We start from the raw sequence: 19,520 nt of genomic DNA on the forward strand, positions 1-19,520 counted from the left end.
CACAATTTCTGGTTGAATATAGGTTTCACATTGAAGTCATTCTGTACTTTTTTCCTTTCTTGAATGAGCTTTGATGTATCTGTTTGAGTTTCTCCTGCCATCTGGTATTCTGCACTGAGAGCCACGATCCACACTGTTAACTCCTCACTGGTATTTTCTCTTTTTGCATATGTTCGGAGGGACTTCTAAGACACATGAAAAATCTTCTGGAAAACCATTTGTGGTGGTTTTAATTCCCACATCTTGGGCTTTATGACATTTTGTGCTGGCTTGAAGCTGCTCCCCTGTTGAAAAGCAAACAACTCAAAATGCGCTTTCCTCTCACTTTCTCATTGCCTGACATTCCCACCCTCCCCCTGTTCTGCCATGCAGAAGAACCTGCTTTGAGACACAAATCCCACCACATGCACAAAACTAGATGGAGAGGCTTAGTGTTTGCCTTCATGCAGCAATTGGTGTTTATTCTCAGAAACTTCTCATTTGTTGATGCAGAGGTTTTACTATTGAGCTGGAACATTGGCTCAACTTCAATAACTTGTGTGAAATAGTAAAATATTTCTTTTTCTTCTGAATTCACATTCACTGTGGGGCAAAAGAGAACAGTGTGTGGGCTAAGTGTGGTTTGGATAGAAATGTTCAGTACATGTTTTGATTATTTTCCCATTTGAAAAAGGTCTTAGACTTCACTCTTGAGTACTGCAGTAATTTCAGGGCAGAGGCTCATCTACCTATTATCTCCAAATGCAAACTGTTCTACAATTACGATGTGTATTTTTATTACATATTACATTTTTATTAAAATGTAGGGTTGTAATAGGATTCCTCTTTCTCCAAGGAGGCTTTTATGTACATCTATATTTATACATATACACACACACACCCTCATCAAAAATGATTTTGCAATGGGGGAAAGAGGGCATGGAGTCCAAAAAACTAAGTTTTATATATTTTATTCATAAAAACAGATTTGCAACAATTTATTAAAAATTGATCTCATGCAGTATAAGGTTATACAAGAAATTCTTCATTTACATTTTATTCTGGCAGTTCCAGTCTAGTTTAAAGCATTTGTGCACTAACATCATTGGAAAATGCCATTGGGGCACAGCCTCTTCATAAATTTACAGTACATTTTTGCTGCAGTATAAAAGAACAGAAACATTAAATAGCTATATTCACGTGGTTGGTCTTGTTATCTGCAGTAAAGTAAAAAAAATGTTATGGGAGAAACTACCGTATCATTGAGACAAAGAATGTACTGCATGGTTTAAACCTAATAAACGTCACACAGTCAGTATTCACGAAGTTACAGACACACACACACACACACACTCACCTCCAATGGTCCGATACTTCTGAATTATTTTTTTTTCCTGCTAAATTGGAATAATATTTCTACAGAGATCTTTGTGTATACATTATATACAATATCATAATTTTCTCTTTTTAAAAATTAACATTCCTTTTAAAATAAACCAGGCCCTGATGATATTAATAAAGCAAGAGAATACTGTCAACACACATTGAGTGACGACGTCAGTGTTTAGTGCTTAAACAGAGTAATGAGTTCTAGTTTATCTGTGTTTATACTTACATGTTTTTTTGTTCTAAAAGCTACAGATATTTCCACAACCTCTCTTACTGTATGTGCCAAGTGAAATATTTTGTGATGCTCCTGATTGTAAGATTCAGATACATATTCATGTTGGATTTGGCCACTATGAGGTGTGTTTTATTTTTAATGGAGATTTATGCTAGCTTGTCAAAGCTGCAGTCAAATCCCTCAGCTAAGGAACCCCTTCAGCTGTGCTTCAGTCATTGCTGATTTATAAACCTTTGTACAAACGTCATTCCAAAGGTTTGGTCTGAGGGGCACAAGTGTTGATTAAAGAAAACTGAGAGCCCAGAGGGTGCTTCATGTGGTATTTTTTTTACCCTACTTTTAGCAAACAGCCCTGGCAGTGGGAGGATACATTTCCAGTCCCTTGGAAAAAGAAGCTGCATGTGTGTCTCACCTGTGCCTGAGGGTTTGGCTCCAGAGTTGGTCCAGACGGTACACCATTATCGTTCCTCCTAATTACTTTGGTTCAGGGAAAGGAGCTAAAGTATAAACTCCACTGTTTTTTTTTTTCACAGTCCTTTCAGGAGTCAGGTAAAATTTTCTATTGGTAGATTTGATTTGTCCTCTCCTATCCACTACAACTGTCACACGTACGCAGGTACAAAGCAAACATAGTGTATATTCACATCTATGTGCCCTGCAGGCTTTGCCCGCAGCAGCAAAGTGCTGTGCCCTAATCCCTCCCCCCAAGTCCACTCAATTAATTTTATTGTAATTATGTGTGACACAATTCAAACAAACTAGGAAAAACAATTCATCCTGTGGCATTAAGACTTTACTGCCCATCTGTCCTCAGTTTCCTGAGTTATCAGCCCTAGGACTTTTTTCAGTTTAGTGTGTTATGGTTGGTGGTGTTTATCCTGAAATAGGTGCAGAAACTTTGCTAGAAATGAAGCTGCAGATGGTCAGCAGTCACTATCATTGCCCTGGAGAAGGGTGAAGTGCTCTGCTTGCAATCAGCAGCTCTCCAGCTGGTGGCAACTCAGAGCTGGAGCTTCAGGCTCTGCTTGAGTTGCACATACAGCTGCAAGGTAAAGGTGACCCTGCTCACAGCAGAGTCTCAATGACACCCAAGGAATCATTTCTCACATTTCTTCTTTCCTACTAAACATCATCCCTGAAATGAAAAAAAAGCAAGACTAACCAGTGCAGAATGTTTCCAGCAATTTAACACAACTCTTGTAAAAATGAGTGTATCTATTCCAACATGGTATAGCTCAACCACTACATTTTCCTTACATGGATACAGTATAGAATTGCATGTTCTCAGCAGCCACGTAAAGCTCAGTGACATTTGAGTGTTTTTTTGTTTGCTTTTTTTTCCCTAGTGTCTTTTTTGCAAGATCCATATATCCCAGCATCCTTGTTGCTAGTAGAAATTTTGGAAGAAACATTTTTCAGTGACTTCTAGGTGAAGAAATAAAAACTCCATGAATAAGGCTACAGATCAAACTCTTTGTGTCCTCCTTTGCTTTTTCACACGAGTTACGTGGGCACTCCTGTGACGAGGGCCTCAGCAGAAGTTCCTCTGCAGTAAGAGCCAATGTTACATGTTTGTAGCAGAGTTCTAGGTCAGATGTTTAGTCCAGTCTTTGAGTACTTAAAAGCAGTTCAGGAAGCACTGATCTCGCCCTCCTACAGCCCCGAAACCATCACTCGGAAGGAGGGTGGCACGTGTCTGTGCCGAGGACTGGCACTGGGGCTTACACACGGGCTGGCACAGCTGGCATCAACTCCTCCTATGGATGGCAGGTAGGCATGATGAAGGATGGGCAGCTGCAAGGACAGCCGGCGCTGTATGCTGCGGGAGAGACAGGGAGAGGAGCGTTAGCCAAGGGGCACATGGAGCACATCACATGGCTGCTGCGTTCCCAGGCTGCTGCGAGGCAGTCCTCTGTGCCTGCCGCTCTGACCGACAGGGTTAACGCCAGGAGCATCGCTCTTGCTGATGCTGAACTGTGCCACCATGATGCTGTTCTCCCCTTGGCGAATTTTTCTGACAGGTTGGACACGACAAAGGAAACTAAGTGTGCTTTCTCAGCATGCCACAACCTCCTGAAATTCCCAGCCACATTCAGATAATTGTTAGACTGCTGATACCAAGAAAAGGAAAACCTTAAGTCTGCAAAGAGGGTGTATGGCTTGGTGACCCCCCACCCCCTGCAAAGTGATCTGTTGCCTGCAGAGCACCATCCAACAGTGTAGACATGCATGAGGTCACAGACTGAGTTTCAAGCCATGCACCACTTAGCACAAGGATGTCAGTACTAAGCATGGCATTTCTGCAACTCCAGCTAAAGCAAACACAGGTGCATGGCAGGAGGGATTTGGGACTGATGGCCTTTTCTTCTTTTAAGTAGCTCCTCTTTAAAGTCTGGGTCTGTGCTTTCGAGGTGATAGATGCTTTTGAGTTCTGTCAGTCAGTGCTATGGGACTGAGGAGTTGGCACCCTAAAAACAGTCCTGCCCAACACCCATACTAAAATTCAGTGTTCCAGAACCCAGCATTCTGTATCTATTTTTCCAAGTGGATTGACATAATGACAACAGGCATTTTTTAAAATGAATATTAAATCATGCTCACAGGTCTAACTAAGCCCTTTCCTTGGAGAGGATGGTGCCATGAGAAAAGGGCTCTGCTACTCCTGTGCTGTGGATATACTAGCAGCTTTCAAAAAATCAAAATCCTGTTAGGGTTTGCTGGTGTAAAAGATGTTTTCAGCCATTTTATCATCAGGATGGCTTTGTATTTGAAGACATTTCCCCCTTGAAACATAGAGGCACTTTCTAAAGAGAAGAGAGATGTCAAAGTGACTGAGCTGAACTTTGGATTTCAGGACAAAAATGCTCAGAGAAAGCATTGTACCATTATAATAGAGTTTTAAGTTTATGTTTGCCTGCTATCTGATATAATGTCAGTGTATAGAAAGGCCTTTATAAGAGGTGTTTCTTTGAAAGCTAGCCTTTGGACAGCCTTTTTGAGTCAAATGACTTAATTGCTTTTTTGCTTTGTGTTAGGTAGCAAAGACAAATACTAAGGCATCCGTTGCACTGCTTGGGATGCAAGCAGTATAGCTTTTGAATTAAAACAGAAAGAAATGCAGTGTTCTCCTCATTAGTTTCTTCACTACAAACTTCAGCTTGTTTATACAGAGGTGCAGTAGAAGTAGCTGTTGTCTGCCTACCCAGGAAACTCTTTCTCATTGTTTGTCCCCCTCAAACTCCTTTCTAAAGTTTCACACAATGTTAGTCCTCACTGATGATCATTCTAGTGCTGTCAGTGCATTCCTGAAACTAAACAAAACCCATTCATTGTTATTTTGCTACTGTGCTTGGCTCTTCCTACTGCTATCAATGAAGTCATGCCTTGTTCCCAAGGAGTGCAGAGGGGGCATGGCTTGATGTTTCCCTGTGCTGAATCCTTATGAGCCTGATGCTGTGGATTGTCATTCTGTCTCTTGTTGAGGGGTCAAATGCAGAATTGCCTGCACTTATTTTCCCACAGTGGAAATGCTTACTTTGTTCAACTGTTATAGACTTCTCATTAAAGGGCTTTTTGAAGCTACTCCAAGAGAATCCAGTTGCATAATCAAGTGAATAGGATTTTTTTCATCCATTTCAGTGTTAGCCATACCATGGACAAAGCATGTTTATTTAGCTATGCCAACAGTGGCTGCAGTGGGTGGCAAATTTTGCTTTAACTGTACTTAAAAGTTTACTTTCACTTGAAAACATGGTTCCTGGAATTGGGGCAGAGAACTGTAGCCTGGAGACTTGCACACAATCAAGATTGTAGACAAAACCCCTAGAGTGAAACGCGAAACAAAACGAGTAGCAAAATCCAAACAAACCTGGTATTTTTGCCTGAAGTGAAAGTAAATTTTGTGCCTTGCCTCACTCTTTTTAGGTTTCTTTCCCTCAATATCAGTGATTTTCCCTTCTTCCATTCCTGCCACATTTTGCCAATGCTTTGGGGGGAGTCCTTGGTATCAATACAGGCTGGAGGATGAAGTGATCAAGAGCAGTCCTGCTGAGAGAAAACTGGGGGTGATGGTGGATGAAAAGTGCACTTGATGGCACATGAAAAGTGCCCAGCAATGTGCACTTGCAGCCCAGAAAGTTAATCACATCCTGGGCTGCATCAAAAGCAGTGTGGCCAGCAGTATGAGGGAAGTGATGCTGCCCCTCTGCTCTGCTCTGGCGAGACCCCACCTGGAATATCAGCTCTTCTCATAAGAAGAATGTGGACCTGCTGGAGCAAATCCCAAGGAAGGCCACAATGAAAATCAGAGGGCTGGGGGATGTCTTCCATGAAAACAGGCTGAGAGAGCTGGTGTTTTTCATCTTGGAGAAGAGAAATCTCCAGGGAAGCCTTAAAGCTGCCTTCTGGTACATAAATGGGGTTTACAAGCAAGCTGGAGAGGGACTTTTTACAAGGGTATGGAGTGAGAGGATGCTGTGTGAGGTTTTAAACAAAAGAGGATAGATTCAGACTACATAAAAGTAACAAATTTTTATGATGAGGGTGGTGAAACACTTCAACAGGTGGCTCAGACACCCCATCCCCAGAGACATTCAAGGCCAGGCTGGATGGGGATTTGAACAACCTGATCTACTTGAAGCTGTCTCTGCTCATTGCAGGGGGATTGGACTGGCTGACCCTTAAAGATCCCTTCCAGCCCATAATATGACTCCAGGAATTTGTTTCAAGTTATCCACACTATACAGATATGTATGTGAAAGCACATATATGGTCAAGTATTTTGGAGAGGTAATGGTTGGTAATAGTGGGTCTAGAATCACAGGCAACCACTGAAGGAGATGAAAAGCGAAGATGATTCCACACACAGAGCACCCACTCATCACGTTCTGTGTGAGGGCAAGTGTCCTCAGCTCTGTACAGAAATACCATTTATTAGGGAAGCATAAAATCAGGTAAAACACTGACTTCCAGTGTCAATGCAGGAGCACAATGCAGTGCACATGGGAATGTACAATACCACAATGGGGACCAAGGCATCTGAAATATATTTTGGTTTTGCCATAGAAAATCACTAATAAGATCCATTGGTAAGTGGGGGGACTGAAACAAATTGCTGCAACAGTCAAACAGTCAAGCATCTGAAGTTCTGTGCGAGTGTGTAAACTGTGTCTAAGCAGTCAGGGATTATTTCACTTAATTCTGCAGTACATTAATGCTGATTTTTAGCAAATGCAGGGAAGCTGGAGAAGCTCTAAAACACTACAGTAAACCAAGATGTTCTACTAGCAAGTGAACTAACTCTTCTGAACCCACCTTATTTTAATGACATATTTGAGTAAGATCATAGATAGATAGATCATAGACAAACCACTCAGTGAAGAAACCAAGTAACAAAGGCCTGTTCATGCTGAGGCATATACATGACTCCAATGCAATAATCCAGTCACAACCAAATTTTTTGAATAAGAATTTTTTGTTACTTAAATTAACATAACTGGCTCCAGTTATGCTTTGAAGTTATGCTTTGAAGGTTACAAAAAACCCCTGCATATAGAAATAGTCTATTAGGATGGCAAGTTTTAGTGAGGTCCCGCAGAAATCTGTAATCACCTCTACTTAGAGATCTGGAAGACTGTTACATATCGTTGCTGTTAAAATGAGAATGGAATAAATTCTAATGGTGCCAAAAACGAATGACCTGCTGGATGTAGATCACTGGTGAGAAGGGACAACATGCAGGAATGAAGTGCACAGATGGATGTCTTTAAGGGTCACAGAAGACAAACCATTGAACGTGGCCATCATGCAGATAAGCTGACTGAAGTGATCTTTAGATAAGCAGGACTGCCCATTAGGAAATATGCACAGTTTGATGCTCATCAAAGCAGATGACTTTGCCTGAGAGACAACTCATCCTACTGGGAAAAGAATTATATCTATTTTAAACTGGTTCAGACTGCTCTCTGGACCTGAGATGAGCTGGCACGGTACAGTGTCTATCCACACAGCTAACATCCCCCAGGATTGTTGCTGAGCTTTACCTGGGAGAGTACAAACTGGTACAGCTGTGCTGGGGAGTATGCTAAAAAATGTGAAATCAAAGCGCAGGGCTTGTGCCGGTGCACTGGCACCGCTTTGCTTGCTATAGGAGGTGTTAATTTATACTGTGTAGACAGTGTAAACAGGAAAGAAAGCAGTCAGCACCCACTTTTTGCTCCTCTTTTCTGATGGTCTGACTAGGTATGGAAAATTTTACATGGTAGTATGGAAAATCTACTGGGTCCTGCCTAGCAGGAATTGTGAAGGGAACTGAGATTCGTCGATATTCATGCTCTAAGGCTGCTTTACAGTCATACAGACTGCATTTTCCTTAGGTGCAGGGTTCTAAATCTGAGCCAAAAAATTTTTTTCTACATTCTGATTGAGACAGTGTAAACATCAACCCATCAACAAATGTGAAACAATTTCCTGCACCACTGCCTGAGGTGTGTATATACTGTTGTGCCTTTATTTTGTGCACAGCTGTAGAATAAGTGATCTTACAATGAGTCAAATGTAGTACTAATGGTGAGAAAGAATGAAAAAATCCAAAATCATCTCCTTTCTGGACTCTGTAGGAGCTTTCATACTAGAAGATGCCAGTTCTCATGAGTACTGACAAGCACAGGAAGCTAGGATGATTTTTTTTTCCTCAAAGCTATTAAAGAGTTAAAACTTCTGCAGGAAAATTATTGTCTTGACATCCTCCTTTCACAGGTTTATGACCAAGAGGAAATATTTTTCAGACTAATTCTCCTTGAGATTTGTGCTCTTGAATAAGAAATAAGTTTCTCAGACTATGTGACTACCTATCAGATATCCTATGTATGAAGTGAAATGAGAAAGACAGAAACTACAGCTTGCTTTGAACTCCTTTTTTTTTTTTTCCCAAAAATTATACATTTATCAACTATTAAATGACAGAAGTGCTGCCAGACAGGTTGAAAAACAATCCCAGAGGTGCAGAAGGATATCTTAAAGAGTAAAAATTTTGGAGAGAGGCAATCTCTTGTCAAAAAGAGGCAAGTCCTGAGGACAGCTATACTTCTTCTCCCTGGCAGATCCACTGTGTCTGGGCAGTGTGGCTGTGGTGCCAAAGTGCCAACTCATTCTCATGGGGGAGATTGGCTCTTGGACCTGGCACAGTCACAGCTGTGCAAGTGTTGAATGACACTGTTTAGATTTAGCAGGATTTTATTAATTGCTTTCTATAAATGTCAGAGATTGTTCAGATTTGTACTGATCCGCTGTCCAGAACCTTTAGGAAATCTCAGTCTTCTCATCAGTTATCACTAGCCTAGAGGAAGTTCTGTCACCACCAAATATTTTTCTTTTTCTTTGTCTATATTAAATCTGTATCGAGAAAATTGGATTATCTGAGTGTCTGTGTTTTTCTTAGCATCTTCCTTAATGTAAGTGGGCCACATGTGGATGAGGCTGAATTCACACTACATTATTTCTGACAAATGGTACTGAAAAAAACCCATGCCTTTAACAGCTATGCATTAAAGCACTCTGCTGACCTCATGAAGTCATGAGAGCTCTCTCAGCAAGAGACCTGCTTTTGTGAAATTACAAGATATTACTGTGGGATTTCTTTTTGGTGCATATGTGTGTGTGAATTAGCTTCATTGCAGGTTTGGGTTGGGTTTTTTCTTTGAGTGCAAGGACAGATTTAGAAATCCACGTGTTTTCCTGCTCCAGGTACTACAAGACAGGAGCTACTATCTGCAATCAGGGTTACTGCTGCTGATGTAACGTGACTCATTCTAATAATTTGTTTAATTTATTCTGTTTTTAAATAAGCTTTTAAATTGCCCAGGAGTCTGACAGCTATTAGGTCAGACACTGATGAAGCGATGCTCGTGTAACCAGGCTGCCGTGGGGAAGTGGCTGATCCGGGCACACACGAGAACGGCGCTTCCCTGAGTTCCTGCCCATGGCAGGTCCTGCTCAGCTCGTGGAGGGTAGGACACATGTTTATTGTGGAGGATCCTAGAGAGAAAAGCTGACACCAGAAGACTCTTTCCACTCTGAAACTCTAGCCAGTGTTTTGTGCCATCCTCTCCTTATAGCTGCAGCATTGTTTCTAAGGGAAACTACTTAGTGCGGGCTTTCCTGTGCCAAACTCAGGTCCAGCTGCTATGGCAACGTTGAAAAGCCCTCAGGACATTTTTTATTTCTCATCTAGCTAAAGAATGTAAAAGAACAAAATGTCTATGTACACCATGAACCCCTCTGGCTGGTGTGTGGAAGGACTTGGACTTTTCCAAGAGTCATAAGACATTTGTGCACATAGGAACATGCTCTTCTCTCCTCCATACACTTTGGGCACAGCTAATCCTGCAGAAATCTCTACAGAAACTTTGGACATCATGCTATGGATGTTTCCAGCAAGAGAAAAGAAGCATATTGATTTTGGGGCACCTTAGGATCTAAAGCCCCTGATGTCCTTTCAGTTTCTTTGGGGTGGTGAGCAGGGAGGCAGGGAGGCACAGTACAACATTGCTGCCAGCTGGTGCTTCAGGAGGTGCCATTCACATTCCCCAGCTGTTGATGCCTCAGGCTCTCTCTGTAGCCTGGGCTGGCTGAAAGGAGATTACAATGAAGGTCTTTCCAGAAAAAAAATGCATGCAAGGGAAATACAGGCTTTGATGAAATGTAATAATTTAAATTAACATCTTGTCAGTAAGGTAATGAGGTATACTTACTGTTCTGGAGAGTTGATGTCTTCTATGGGATCTTTGCTTGTTCTGGAAGGGTCTGATGAGCCCCACTGTGCTGGTGGATTTTGATCAAGATGATTTTTCAAAATGGCTTTCTCACCATCTGGATGGACAACACATTCAATTTTACTTTATGGTGACCATTTAAAAATAGTTTCATTTTAACTTTTTCCAGATATCCATAATGCCACAAAGTAAATTCACACTACCTATATTCTAGCATAGTCACAAGTTTTGCTCTGACTGTTTGGTACTCCTCTGTTTTGGATCATGTGTTCCTCCATAGGAACCATCACGAAGAAACAGAAAAGTGACAAAAGTGACATCATGCTCTCTCATCTAGTCCTGGGCTATGTGAAAAAAATGCAACTCCACTGTTCTTGCAGTTAGAAATTGTAACCTTTTCATAAACCCTCCTTCTTAAGACTTTTCCTAGAAAAACTATAATTTCATTGATGTATGAACCTTGATACTCTTATGATCACAGAGGAAATTTAGTGCTGCTATTTGCCTATCTGCTACTGCCATCATTTTCAGCATGGAAACATGATTCATATCAGTTGCACCAGTCCATGGGCTGTCTGCAGCAAGGAGAGCTAATGATGTCATTACACTTTTTTCCTTTCTGCATAGTGATGACAAAACATATCATAATTCTTGTTTCCCCTGGGTGCCCTGGGTGTCCCTGGCTAGCTGTGCTGAAGCCCATGGCATCATTCCCCCTGAGAAACATGGGCAAACACAGCCATTTTAAGATCCTTTCTGCTCCTGCCTGCTTTTTCAAAGTCTCTTTCTGCGGTAAGCCAAATAAAATCACACGGAAAGCATTTGAATAATGAGGGCAGTTCACAGTTTTCATAAATAATTACAGAGAGCTCCAAATCCATCACCAGCAGTTGTTTGCCACACAAACAGAGAAGCAGTGATTGCCGCAGGCATTGAGGCAGCATGGAAGAAGAGTCTGAAGTAAATTCTTGAAGAGGGTACTGGAGGATTTGAACATAAAAGTGGGTACGAAGGGGAAAAGCAGGAACAGTGTGAAGAAAAAAGGAAAATGGCATGAAAAGGCTGGTACATTTTGAAGGGTTAAGCTGCTTTTCTGTTGTATTCATGTTCAGAAGCCCCAAATAATGCTCAGCTCCCAGCATGCTAGGAATATATATGTTGTCAACAGGCACTGGGGGGACAAAACAAGCAGCAGAAACACAAACTGAGGAAAGAAGCTGGAAGGATAAATGTTTTGAGAACAAAGTCCAACATCTACAATTGTCCTCCCAGCCAGGTCATCCCTGGCATTATTTGATAGCATTAACTTCCTGCGGTGAAAAACCTAACAAGCAAGCAACAGCTAAGTGTGTAGGTGAGGAGGCAACAATGTGCAGACATGGAATCACTACAGCTCAGAAGAGGAGACAAGATTTTTCACTGATATTGCATTGAAGAGAAAAATCTGGGTGAGAAAGGAGAAGCTGCTTCGGTTGGGGCAAGAAAATGTCAGTAGAAGAGAGCTAAGGAATTCAGTTGTAGCAAGAAGAGTATTTAAAATTAAGAGATGGCAGGATTCTCTGATGGTTTAGATGTGAAGGGAGTACAGCAAAGAGTCAAATCTGACAGTGGTTAAGATAAGCAGTGAGTTTTGTCATCTTGGGGCAGCCTGAAGTTTGCTGGTGTGGCATTTGCTGTCACAAGAGTGCAGTTTTTATTTTCTGTACATTGCATTTCTTTGTATATCAAGTTTGATATTTGCATAAAAGTCTTGTGATGTCTATAAACAGACATGTAGAAAAGAACACTTTTTACTTCCATGATTAAAATCAACATTCAGTCCTGAGCTGATCTAAGCTGACAATGGAAACTGCTGACTTTTTGATCAAAGTAAAATTTGATTAACCCTTGTAATTAGGGATGGAAAAGCTCTAAATTTAATTATTTTATGGTTCCAACTCCTTTTGCCAAGATAAGCAATTTAACATTTTTAAAAGCCACAAAATAAATAATTGTTCATCAAATGACTGGAAAATGCAACTGTGGCTGTTTGGGAGTATGCTATTTAATAGGATAATCTGTGTTGTACACACTAAAGGAGTTTCATGCACTTTCAGCTGTGCTGTGAGAGAGAAAGAGAAGGAGGTGGTCCTTGTCAAAAAGGTGGGGGATTTAGTTTAGAGTAGAGCAGAAATCATATATTCTCTTCCTACTCACCTCTCAACACCAACTGCCCATATATCACCGTGTGTTATTCTTAATAATCTCTTTTCTACCACTCTTGCATTATGACTTGCCCTTAATGCACTGAATACATTTCTGCATACAGGGCTACCAAATGCAAATTTTGTATTTGGTACAAAATTGTATATGTATATGTATAAAATACAGACAAAATACAGACTTTTTTTTCCCTTTTTTCATTTGCTTCTTTCAAAATTAAAAAAAAAAAAAAGTAATACTTATTTGTTAAGCATTTTGGGAGAGGAGTTAGTTTTTATTTTGCAGCTATGGAAACTAGAATATCTTTATTTTTCATTTACCTTTCATTTAAATAATGAAGAGCAAGTTTCTCACTTAGTCATATGCTTCTGGGAGCTGGAGCTTAAAGAAAAAACACTATTGCCATATGCACTTTAAAAACTTAAGGGTTTAGAAAACTAGTTTTATATACATGACCAGCTGAAAGTAGTGATAAACATTTGATTTCCCAGTTTCCCCTGGAAAATGTTGCAGTGTTTTTGATACTTCCCCATCCTCTCTATTCCTCTGTCCATTAAGTATGCTGGTTGGAAAATGTCCTTCATTCTCAGGGCACTGTGTGCCGCTGCAGATTCTACCCAGTAAGTTGCACCCAGATGATGTAACTACCTTTTAAATTGAAATTACATTAGCCAGGAGCACCTTCTAAATAATTGTCACCTTTGTAGACCTCAAACCGGAACTCAGAAGTCCGGATAAGAGATGCCTGAGCACTTTCCATTCAGAAAGCTGTCGGGAGAAAAGACAAATACATCTCAAGAGCCTCACAGAGCGCTCGGCAATGGGCTCATTACAAAACAAAGCTCGCTGCCAGTGGCTGGTGAGAGACAGAAGGCTTTAGCTTGGGACCTTTGCCTACCTGTAGCAAAAAAACAGCTTCCATTTACAAAGCTCTGAGCTGCAAGAGCACACCTGATGCAGGCTGCCGAGGGGCTCAGTGAGGAGGTCACTGCTCCCAGCTGCTCTCCCTCTGGCAGGGGTGACCTATAATCACTCTGCAACCTCTGCTACCAAAATTACCTGGGCAGGCTTAAATGTGCATATTAACAGCCCTCATTCAGCTGCAGGCAGAATGCACCAGGTGACTGATGATGCTTCAATTTCTTCCAAGAGTTTAGAAAACATATTTTTTTAACTAGGTGCTTGTTTGGTTGATGTTTGCACACTGCAGCTTTATTGAACATCCTCATCATTACGCTTTAGTGGCAATATTCCTCTGATGGCTTAGAACTGGATGACAGAACTGCTCTTCATCCAACATCTTTCAATTCTCCTATTGTTTCTCTTTGCTAGAAAACATATATTATGCTCCACAAAGAAGCAAGTGTGGTTTAACAAGGACTTACAAGATCTGGCAGAGATTGCTGATTTATAAAGAGCTCAGGAAACTTTAAAACTAGAGGCAGATTTTGAAAACCTGCTGTAATTTTTTTTAGTTCTGTTGTTTGGACTGTGAAACATGACTAGCCAGTCTCTGTTTTTCATGTAAATAGGATGTTAAGAAAGTAAACTGAAAGGAAAAATTAAAATTATCATATTGTCTCCTGGTAATCAGAAAGAAGTTCTCTGAAGTAAGCGTACTACATTGGCAACCTAAACCACAGCTTCTCATAGTTGTGTTTTGAGAGGAAGATTTTTTAAAAAGAAAAGACAGCAAGATTCTGCTCTGATTTATACCACTTTAAATCAGAAGAAATTTCCCTTACTACAGATTAATTTCTTTGCAAGAAAGGGCAGGTACTGAACCTCTGATAAGTTGGTCTCCCTGTTGAAACAAGCTCCAGTTTCAGGACTGAATCCATTTGTTAGGCTTCATAGAAACTAGCATACATGTCTCTATATATCTCTATAAAGAAAGGAGCTACATCCTTGCTTCAAAACAGCATCTCTCTAAAAGAGTTATTTCTGAAAGCCCTTACCTTTGAATCTCTTTCTCAGTCTCAACCTTATTGCTTGAATTGCATGAACTTCATAGAAATAATACTTCCCCCATCTCTCACAGACGAACTCTGTTTTGCTTTGCATTTGTGAGCAACATGCCTTTGAAATCTGTTTTTCTTTGAGCTGCTTTTACATGGGGAAAAACTAACACCAGGAAACATCGGAGTGGGGTGACAAGTGACAGTATGTAGGCATCTCTGACATGTAAATGAATGCTCCCAGCCCATTTACAGCAATGAGTAAAGACTGCTTTCTGGCTTAAAACAGACAAGGTTTTCTGAGCAAGGAAGGGTGTCTGCAGAGAGAGAACCTGCAAAAAGGGTTTACTCATAACAGGGGACTGTGGCAAGGCTGTCTCTTGTTTCTTCTGTACACCCCACAGAATGGCTGTCTCTCCTTAATTTCCTAATATGCTACTCTGAAATGTACTGGCCAAGGTAGAAATAGAGGGACATTCTTCTGCAGGATTTCTTCTGAGCTTTGCTTTATATAAAACTCTTTCAATCCATGATTTTGTGAATTATGTCACATGGAAATAATATGTATTAAAATGTCAAAAAGAAGTCAAATAGAGTAAGATAGTAAGATTCTAAGTGTAGCAAAATTATCTAGTCTCCCCCCCCCGCCCCCCCCGCCCCCCACTCCCCTTTACACAGCATCACAGTTGAGACACTTGTCCCCCTTTTTTCCAAATGTCAGCCTGGCAATCACAACCGTGCCTCCAAGCCTGACTCTTCTTGCTGAATGGCTCTGTCTGGCGCAGAGATGGCCTGAGCCAAGTACCAGCCTCCCCCACACCCCATCCCTGCCTCAAACCCAGGCTATAATGTGGCTCTGCCACTCCAGCAAGGCCACCACATCCCACAAATTCCAAGGGAGAAGTTAATGTTGCACTGTGCACAGAGCTGAGGTCACTAGCAGGCACAGTGACTCAAATTCATCTGAGGAATGTAGGAAATGAAGTTAAGGGGATGCCCTCTTAAATCCAGCACCTGAAGTTTCAGAGCTATAGTCCACGGAGCATGCTAAAAACTGCTTGACCACACAAAGTTGTGTAGCAGTGCAGCTAAAAAGCCTGCATTAAAAGAAAGCAATCAAGCCATAAACCGCAAATCACATTTTCCTAATTGCTTTTCTTACATAGCCAGTTGCTGTAGATGTCTCAGGGACATCACATATTTGTGTACAAGAGTTGAGTGTCTCAGGTAATATCTCTCTTTAAATGAGATGTAGTGAAATGTGCTGTAAGGAAGGAGTCTCTGTGCCAGCAAAGAGCTCCTGGGATACACCAGGAGCTGTTGCTGTTAACAACTAACCAGGAATCCCAAAGTTATGAAACGCTGCCTGAGGTCAGGCAGATATAGGAGCTCACAGCTGTATCTACCTATTTGGGCTAAAGTAATTTAACTTGTATCTTAAATCCATATGTTTGAATTAACTGAGGGTGGTGGGGAAGGAAGAGATTAATCAAATAACCTCCTCTGGCACTTGGCTGTAGGAATTAGGACTTTTAACTCTGGGCAATTTTTACAGATCAGAAGCCTACTGAAGTGTATTATGACATTAAAGTTTGATTAGAGCTTGTTCAAGCTGCATTGCCTAAATCCCATGTTATGATCTGTTCTGTGAAGAGCAGTGCTCTGCGTTTGTGCAAGCAATAGCAGTGGGGTTACCCTACACGGCATTCTCCCTGTGAGCTCCTCCAGAACAGCAAGGTCTTTTATAAAAACAAATTGCATAGAAGTGAACAACAACGCAAACGTGGCAAATTATCTGGTATGATTTTTAGCTCCAAGTCAGCTGCTATTTTGAGCCTCTCTTTTCACTGTCCTATTCCCGCTCTCCCAGCTCACATTTTTCACAAGATCAAGGAAGGCACAAACCTCATCATCACCTTTAAACTAATATTGGACTGGCTTTCCCAGTTGCACAGTGGGGATGAGAGAGATGGTCACTTCTAGGTCACGCTAATAGATTATTTACAATTCTGAAGCTTCACTCAAGTACCACCAGGGATGCATAATTTCAAGTTTCTGTACTTTCCTTTACTGAAAGCTCATGAAATGCATAGCTACAGAAAGCATAGCCATGTCATTCAGAGTTAGCTTTATCGTAGCCGTAAGGGCCAGAATTTTTTTAAGTACCATTTAAGTGGTGTCTGTTTGTATCTGCACAGAATCAGCAGTGACTCAGCAGCATGAGTTCTCCAAAGCCCTGTTATTTTGATTGGAACAGCAAATTTATATTAAGCACATAGGTTGACTATTGGGAATGGGTGCAGTGAGAGAAACAGACAGGAGATTCAGATGTAGATAAGGGACAGGGCAATGTGGAAAGATAAGAGGCAGAAGAAATTGAATTGGAGGGACAGGAAAAGGCTAGCAAGGGTTGCTGATCACAGTGGCTCAGAGCCTGGAAGTATAAATATTTAGTGTCACTTGTGCCAGAATCAGGATACACTATAATATGCATGCTTGGAGTATTTGCCCCCAGGAGTGGGACCAGGCTTCAAACACCTTCTGCAAATTGGGATCCACATCTTCCTCACTCTCAGGTGAATGGGTACTCTCACCTTTCCATATAACTTTTGACAAGGGAAAGTGTCTTTCTCCATCTGTCCCACCTTTTGTGTGGAGCTTTATGTGGTAGGTCCATTGAGAAAATTGTGTCCAGCAACTTCAGTATGCAGAATATCTACCCCGTAAATCCCAATAATACATAGTTCCAAGCTTCTCTGGACATTAACGCTCCCTGCTTACAGATTATTTGAAATATGCACCCCACAGCAGAAATGTAAAAGCTAGGGAGCTGTACTGGGGGAAAATTAGAAACAAAGGCAATCTTGGATGCTGTTGCTTAAAGCAGCAGTTAGGAATCAATGTCTTTTGTAGACATAGCCACAAGTAAGTGCAGAAAGGTTATATTTTATCCTTGATTTCTTTGCCAGCCTCCTACTGCTAATGGAGTGCATCTTGCTGTGGGAAGCATCCATCCTAAATTTATACCCAGTGTATTTCTTGAGAATAATTTTTTGATTCTCATACCCAGACTCAGATGGGCATTTGGCACAATGCAATGTATCTTTTCTGCTTGAAATATTATTCATGATTTATCATTTTTCCTGGAGCATCTGACATGAGAGGAACATTCTATGTGTTCCTTTCAAACTGCCTCATCCCACTCACTGATGTTAGTTCTTGCTCCTGATCTCAGCCCAATAATCACACGCCTCCAGCAGCTATTTACGTTTTCCTTTTCCTCCTTTCCCCTCTTCTTCTTCTTTTTTTTTTTTTTTTTTTTTTTTTACTTTTAAAAAGGACACTGGGAACACTCCCTTTTTCTTCTTTTTGCCGCAAGTTATACAACCCAGAGTATACCCAGGCTTAAACAAAAAGCTCAAGAAAAAGTAACCTTAGCAAACAGAAATTTCAATATACTTCAAAAACATATGTGAACTGTTGCTGTGGTTGTAAAATTGTTATTCAAATATATTCATAAGAGTAACTTCTGTCCCACATAATCAAGCCTATGGTGCCACATCAAAAAGAAGCTTGAACCTTGCAGTGTAACAAACATGCAAATATATAAATTCCAAACACAGAGAAACCAGTTTTTCATGCACTACAGTAACAATCATCTGTACAAGGCTATCTGCCAGAAGTCACAAATTAAGTCCATTTTAGAGTCAGATATGGAAGGTGGGTGTCCTGGCTTCCACTTTTATTGCACTATGCACCAGATTTTATTGTTTTCCCAAAAAGCAAAATGGCTCTAATGGAAGAAACTCTCTTGCATGTATTTCATCAGGGAGCAATGCTAGAGACACAGGAGAAACAACTTAGGAATATTACAGTTGTCATTAAATCCCTTTTTATCAGTTTCTAGGGTAGAACTTTCATACATGAGTGGCTTCAATTCTGCATTTAGAATCCAAAACAGCACTGAAATATTTACATGCTTCTCTTTTACGTGCTTGATAGCAGTGTCCAAAAACAGGATTTCAGCATCCTAGTCAGGCAATCACATATTAAACTGGGCTTAAAATTCTGTGACTTTCCTCTCTCTATGCAGCCCAAAAAACTTGGCTTCTGAACACAAGTACACTTCTTAAAGTTTCCCACTCCACCATGTGTATTACAATAAAAAATGTATATACAGAAATAACTACTCAGTGGGTACCATGTAGCTTATTATTTGAATCTGCATACTCTCAGTAATTCAACCAAAATATTTAAACTGTCTTACCAAGGTCTGAGTGCTCTGAAACCAATTCGATGAGATTGCTATTCAAAGGTTTGGCATGTTAAGCCACTAATGGATTTTACTGACACTCACCTTTGCCGTCTGTGAAGTTCCGTATACTAAGAATGTCATTAAGGTCCTGATAGTGGTTCTGCTTAATGTATGTTGTTTTCTCAGGAGTGTCCTGAAGTTGCATTGTGACCTCTTCCAAGTCTTTGTCCAGCTGCAAAACAAAGAGTACAAATCCTTCAAAATCCTAGAGTCCTTGCTTCAGGTATCTGCACTGAGGCACAGCTTTCTATAATTAGGCTGGAAGGCAGGTGGTAATGCAATTATGACACTGTGACAAATACAGTTTTCTTATAGCACTACTACACTACCTCTAAAAATAGTGCTACGAGTAGCAAATTGTGTTCAACTGTGACACTGCACACAGGGCATAGGAGAGGAACAAGCTTTAGTAGTTGACAGCAGAAGCAATTCAAGTGTACTGACAAATGAGAAAGGTAGGGGCATAAGAAAGCCCAGTCTGAAAACCTCTGAACTATTTATCATCTACATGCAAAATTGTGGCATACATAGCTATAACCATTTCATCCATCAAATTATTGAACATACTGGAGAATACAAGGGAGCTATGGCATGTCCAGTCATGTGAGTGACTGCAGTCAACTCTATCAGGAATGGTAGAGCTGAGCTTTTAGCACTGAGCAGAGCACAGT

At 40.8% G+C, this 19,520-nt stretch overlaps 1 protein-coding gene across 1 annotated transcript in view; it reads right to left on the reverse strand.

Moving 5' to 3' along the window:
- Positions 1-3,256: 3,256 nt before the first annotated feature.
- GABBR2 (gamma-aminobutyric acid type B receptor subunit 2) overlaps positions 3,257-19,520 on the reverse strand; it is a 454,172-nt gene continuing 437,908 nt past the window's right edge. The window contains exons 18-20 of the mRNA XM_041476645.1: positions 18,892-19,021; positions 10,354-10,471; positions 3,257-3,422 (exon numbers count right to left, since the gene is read on the reverse strand). Coding sequence (XP_041332579.1) covers positions 3,257-3,422; positions 10,354-10,471; positions 18,892-19,021 — 414 coding nt within the window. The remainder of the gene's footprint in view (positions 3,423-10,353; positions 10,472-18,891; positions 19,022-19,520) is intronic.

Source organism: Pyrgilauda ruficollis, unplaced genomic scaffold (assembly GCF_017590135.1).
Source record: "Pyrgilauda ruficollis isolate IOZ18807 unplaced genomic scaffold, ASM1759013v1 scaffold39, whole genome shotgun sequence".
In the NCBI taxonomy this organism is placed as follows: Eukaryota; Metazoa; Chordata; class Aves; order Passeriformes; family Passeridae; genus Pyrgilauda; species Pyrgilauda ruficollis.